The sequence below is a fragment of the Phasianus colchicus genome, chromosome 18 (genome assembly GCF_987193195.1).
Source record: "Phasianus colchicus chromosome 18, bPhaCol1.hap1.1, whole genome shotgun sequence".
Lineage (NCBI taxonomy): Eukaryota > Metazoa > Chordata > Aves > Galliformes > Phasianidae > Phasianus > Phasianus colchicus.
Genome location: NC_143453.1, coordinates 5,476,728 through 5,482,977, shown reverse-complemented (window position 1 = coordinate 5,482,977; position 6,250 = coordinate 5,476,728). Strand labels below are relative to the sequence as shown.

At 51.7% G+C, this 6,250-nt stretch overlaps 1 gene segment (V, D, J or C); it reads left to right on the top strand.

Annotated features, from left to right (window-relative positions):
- The first annotated feature begins 2,028 nt into the window (after window positions 1-2,028).
- On the top strand, window positions 2,029-3,237 carry LOC116228290 (Ig lambda chain V-1 region-like). The segment is given in 2 exon segments: window positions 2,029-2,089; window positions 2,930-3,237. Coding segments are annotated over 2 exon segments (369 nt in total).
- Window positions 3,238-6,250: the final 3,013 nt, after the last annotated feature.

The following is a 6,250-nucleotide window of genomic DNA, read 5'->3' as shown; positions in this document are numbered from 1 at the left end:
GTTCCAAATCTGGCTCCACACACACATTAACCATCACTGGGGTCCAAGCCGAGGACGAGGCTGTCTATTACTGTGGGAGCTACGACAGCAGTGCTGGTTATGGTGGTGGCGGCACTGGAGGGTGGAACAGGAGAATTGTGAAGGGATTTTGGAGGGTCTGTTGGTGTCACTGTGGATCACAGTCACAGCACCACTACAGGTTTCTCCTGGAACCAGCCATACTCATGGCTGCTCCCAGAGTGACCAATCCCTGGTCTTGATGCAGGGCCCCGGGCAATGCCTGCAAGAGCAGAAATGCAGGGAAGCCCTGGGACCTGATGTACAGGTTGAAGGAGAGCAGTAGGAAGGAGAGGAGACCCTAGAGCCAGGCTGAGAGGAAGCAGGAGAGAAAAAAGAACCTCTTTAACATGCATGGTCTCATTGCCTTGGGGATCAGTGCCATCTTCTGGCGCTGTTGTGTGTCAGGCTCTTGCTAAGCCCTGTTTTCTCCCCCTCCAGGCTCCCTGGTTCAGGCAGCACTGATTCAGCTGGAGTCAAGGTCAGCGAACCCAGGGGAAACTGTCAAGATCACCTGCTCTGGGATTAACAGTGCTTATGGCTGGTACCAGCAGAAGTCACCTGGCAGTGCCCCTGTCACTGTGATCTATGGTAACACCGGTAGACTCTCAAGTATCCCATCACGATTCTCCAGCTTCACAGCCACATTAACCATCACTGGGGGCCAAGCTGAGCATGAGGCTGTCTATTACTGTGGGAGCAAGGACAGCAGCATTCCTGCTGCTATAGTGATATGGAAGTGAGGCAGGGATCACAGCAATAAACAAAGGTTTTTTGTCGTTCTCTCTTATGGCTGATCAGACTAAGGGGACTAAGGCAGATGCCTGTCCCCTAATATGGCCACAGTTGTTTATGTGCTCCCTGCTCTATTTTTTGTTGCAAGTGATTCTAAGGCCAGAGTACCTTGTCCTTATCCTACAGCCATTTTGAGTGGAAGATATCTTCGTGATCACAAAACTGAGCCCTCAGCCTGTTATAACATGACCCTTCAATAAACCACCTCTTCTGCCCACGCTGCTGCTTTGGGTTATGGCCTAAGTGCAGGCCCTGCCACTTAGCCTTCTTGAACGACAAGGGGTTTGGCAAAGCCCATTGATCTTACCTATCCTGATCTGTCTACAAGGCCTTCTTACCCTCAGGAAGATCAGTACAGTTTGATGCCTAGCTGTATTGTTTGTAATGTTACACTAAACAAAGGGGAGCTCTGGGGAATGCCTCTGGTGACAACTCTGGTTCAACTCCACTTCACTATGATTGAACTCCAGCTGTAGCTGTCCCCACAAGGGGTTGGCATGCACTGTGCCCAGCCCTATTCCTTGCTGGTTTTCTGACGTTCTGTGCTTTAGCCACGCAGAGCTGAGGTTGTAGGGTGGGAACAGGAACATGCCTGTGGTCATGGCTCTGAATGTTCTCACTTTCATGCCTTAGGGCACTGCAGAAGTAGACATCACAGCTACGCTTCCCTGCGTCACTACACCAGCATCACTGCTGTGTGTAGCTCACACATACTAAACAGCCTCATCCTTGGTTTCAGCATCAGTAGCAGTTAACTTGCTCTTGAAGTTAGATGCATAAACAGAGTCATGGAGGGATGCCTGAGGTTCTCCTCCTGTTGCTATACCACACAGTGACAGAGACTCTGCCTGAGATTACCTACTGGTACCAGCCATAACCATAGCCACTGCTAGCACTGGAGGAAATGATCTTTATGGTTTCTCCAGCATAACTGGGAAAGTAACCTCCCATACAATGAGGTAGAACAGGAAAAATGTTCAAGGCCAGGGCTCTGCAGAGAGAAACTTGCCTGGGTGGCATTGCCCAGCATGATCCTGAGGGAGAAAGGCAGAAAACAAATTTTTAATTCAGGGCTGTACTTCAGTTTCACATCTGCCTGTGTTACTACCAGCAGTACTGCTGCTGTCCTGGCTTCCACAGTAATAGACAGCCTCGTCTTCAGCCTGGACCCCAGTGATGGTTAATGTGGCTGTGGAGCCGGATTTGGAACCGGAGAATCGTGAAGGGATGTTCGAGGGTCTGTTGGTGTTAGCATAGATCACAGTGACAGGGGCACTGCCAGGTGACTTCTGCTGGTACCAGCCATAATAGTTGTTAATCCAGGAGCAGACATGGTGTCAGTGCCAAATGTTCCCAGCACTTATAGGTTTGTATGTCACATCTCCATTGCTCTCTGTCACTGTGTACCAGTACCGCTGCTGTCTTCATTCCTGCAGTAATAGACAGCCTTGTCCTCAGCTTGGACCCTAGTGCCAGTTAACACCACTAGCTCAAATTGTGGAGCTCAAATTGGAACTGTAGAATTGTGGAGGGATGTTCGAGGGTCTGTTGGTGTTGAGGTAGATCACAGAGAAAGGAGTGTTGCCGGATGTCTTCTGCTGGTGCTCCCTTAACTGCCACAGCCACTACTCCCAGAGCAGGTGATCTCAATAGTTACACCCAGGTTTGCTGACATCAAGGCTAGCTGAGTCAGCACTGCCTGCACCATGGAACCTGGAAAGAGAAAGGAGAGAGGGGAGAAAATGGGGCTCAGCAAGTGCCCCCCACACACAGCCCTCACTGGGCAGCAAGGGAACAGGGAACAGCACTAGTGGAGAGGGGACCTCAGCCACAGCCATGCCACTCCAGGATCAGGGAGTGGCGCTTGCGATGGCACAGTGCTTTAGCCATGCAGAGCTGAGGCTGTAGGGAGGGAACAGGAACGTACCCGTGGTCATGGCTCTGAATGTTCTCACTTTCATGCCTTTCACCCACAGTGCTTTGCAGAGAGAACAGCAGCCCAGCTCAGCCATGACAGAGAAGGGCTGCATGTGATGGGCATTCACTGAGCTCCATTTTCTCTCCTCTCCCTCTCCAGGTACCCTGGTGCAGGCAGCGCTGACTCAGCCGCCCTCGGTGTCAGCGAACCCAGGAGAAACCGTCAAGATCACCTGCTCCGGGGGTAGTAGCAGCTCTGCTGGAAAATATTATTATGGCTGGTACCAGCAGAAGTCACCTGGCAGTGCCCCTGTCACTGTGATCTATAGCAACACCAACAGACCCTCGAACATCCCTTCACGATTCTCCGGTTCCAAATCCAGCTCCACAGCCACTGGGGTCCAAGCTGAGGATGAGGCTGTCTATTACTGTGGGAACTGGGACAGCAGCAGTAGTGCTGTATGGTGACAATGATTAATTGGAGGAGAGAGAGAGAACTGTACGAAGATTTTCTGTCCTTCTTCCTCTTCCATGCGCAGAATTACTGCAGTAAGCTTGTTATTCTTACCTCCACATGGCCATGGCTATGAATGCACTCTCTTTCATGCCGCAGGGCACAGGAGATAGCTGAGGCACTGGGATGTGCTGCTCTGCTTTGGATACCTCTCATCAAAAATGGCCATAGCTGTGTCCCTCTCTTCCATGTTGGGCATTCACTATCCTTGCTAGTGCCAGCTCTCCCAGCAAGACACCTGCAGTGCCTTCCGCTCCTTCTAACCCCAGGAAAACCAGGGAACACCACCACAGGAAGAGAAAAAATCTCAATAAAAGTCATAATGGAGAAGGGCAGAAATCCGTTATTTTTAGCTCTGTATATCAGTTCACCACCTCATCTCCCCATTTCACTATACCAGCATTGCTGCCGTCGTAGGCACCACAGTAATAGACAGCCTCGTCCTCGGCTTGGACCCCAGTGATGGTTAATGTGCCCGTGGAGCCGGATAGGGAACCGGAGAATCGTGAAGGGATGTTCGAGGGTCTGTTGGTGTTATCATAGATCACAGTGACAGGGGTACTGCCAGGTGATTTCTGCTGATACCAGTCATACCAGCTGCTACTACCCCCGGAGCAGGTGATCTTGACAGTTTCTCCTGGGTTCGCTGACACCGAGGCTGGCTGAGTCACTGCTGCCTGCACCAGGGAACCTGGAGAGGGAGAGGAGAGAAAAATGGTGCTCAGTCAGTGCCCAACATGGACAGCTCTCTACATACAACAGTGGGAAAGAGAACACCACCATTGAAGGAGAAGAAACCTCAGCCATGGCCACCAGTACATTGGAGGATGAGAGCCCAGACCAGAGCATCCCAGCACAAAAACAGCTCCAGCAGGAGAATGGGGCTCACAGCAACAACATGGAGCAAGGCTGGGAATGACATAGTGCTGTACCTTTGTAAGAAGGTACAGTTTGGCTCAAGACCCAAAGTAACATCACATATATCTACACACACTGAGGAGAATGCTTTCAAACATGGCCATGTGAAGAGGAGAGAAATCTGCCTCAGTCCCAGCCCTACTAAGTCAGCAAGTGAAGAAAGCCTCAACTTTTAACTAAGGTCCGTAACTCTGTCCCCCACCTCTCTGTGTCACTACTCCTCTGCTTCAAACCCAGTGACAGCTATCCATGACTGGCATTCTACAGGCCAAGAAAATGAGCGTAGTGGGAGCACTGCAATGGGAGTTGCCACATACTATGAGGGCCAGCTTTGCATGGAGAGGCTGTGCTGTGGGCAGTTCGGTGTTTAAGAGGCAGCGATGGTCTGCAGCACAGCTCCATTGGTGTGGGGATACACAGCTGCTGGGATCACACCATTGCCTGGGTCCCTCTCCTGAAAGTACTTGCCCACAGCTAAGGGGAACAGTGCAGACTTACGGCATGCAGCTGGGGACTTCAGGCGTGGGGCTCAGTCCCACTGCCGTATGCTGAGGGCTGTGTGTCACACACTCAGTGAGCCCTATTTTCTCCCCACCCCAGGTTCCCTGGTGGAGGCAGCAGTGACTCAGCTGGTCTCAGTGACAGCAAACCCAGGAGAAACCGTCAAGATCACCTGCTCCGGGAGTAGCAGCAGCTATTATGGCTGGTACCAGCAGAAGTCTCCTGGCAGTGCCCCTGTCACTGTGATCTACGATAACACCAAGAGACCCTCAAACATCCCTTCACGATTCTCCGGTTCCCTATCCGGCACCACAAACACATTAACCATCACTGGGGTCCAAGCTGAGGATGAGGCTGTCTATTACTGTGGTGCTTGGGACAGCAGCACTAGTGCTGGTATAATGATACGGGGAGATGTGGGGGTAACACACAGACTGCAATTCAAAAGCAAGCCTTTTGCCCTTGCTGAGGCAGGATCCAGTCCTTTCTGCCAGGCTGTACATATAAATATCCTCCCTTACTGAACCTTGTCAATTAGTAATCAATTCTGGGTCCAGTGCCTCATTATCCCTGTTCCTGCAAAGGCACAGCACTGCACTGTTCCCAGCCCCAATGCCTCCTACCACAGGTGCCTGCCACTCCAGCTGCCACCCCCAGAGCAGGTGATCTTGACGGTTTCTCCTAGGTTTGCTGACACCGAGGCCGGCTGAGTCAGTGCTGCCTGCACCAGGGAACCTGGAGAGGGGAAAAACAGTACTCAGTGAGTGCCCAACTCACACAGCTCTCCCTGCATAGCAGTGGAATGAAGAATACCACCATCAGAAGAGAAGAGACCATTGCCATTATAGAGGATCAGAGCCCAGCCCAGGGCATCCCAGCACGGAGGCAGCTTCAGCATCAGGAGGACAGGGCAAACAGTGTAACATGGAACAGGGCTGGGGATGACACGGTGTGGCAACTTCTCAGAGACAGGGAGAAGTGCCTTCTGGCCCCAGAATCTCCTCATGCACCACAGTACACAACAGGGAAACTGTTCAAAGACGATGCTTCATAGAGGGGACAGGAACTCATCTCATTGTACAGCCCAGCTCAGCCATGACAGAAAAGGGCACAAAACCTCCATTTTTAACTCCTGTACATGTTTTCTTGACATCTCCCTGTACCACTGCACCAGGCTTACCACTGCTGTCCCTGCTGCCACAGTAATAGACAGCTCGTCCTCAGCTTGGACCCCACTGATGGTTAGTGTGCTCATGAAGCTGCACCAGAGATGTAGAAAGGTGGGAAGCTGTCCCAGGTGTTGGTAGGTCTGTTGGTGTCAGCATAGATCACAGTGACAGAGGCACTGCCAGGGGTCTTTTGCTGGAACCAGCCATAGTACCAGATGGCCTGTGGGCTCAGCAGTCTTAACCCACTGCCTAGTGTAGGCTCTGTGTATCAGGCACTCACTGAGCTCCATTTTCTCCTCTCACTCCTCTCCAGTTCTTTGGTGCTGGCATCAACTGACTAAACAGCACCCATCCCAGTCACCCATCCCACATTCTCATC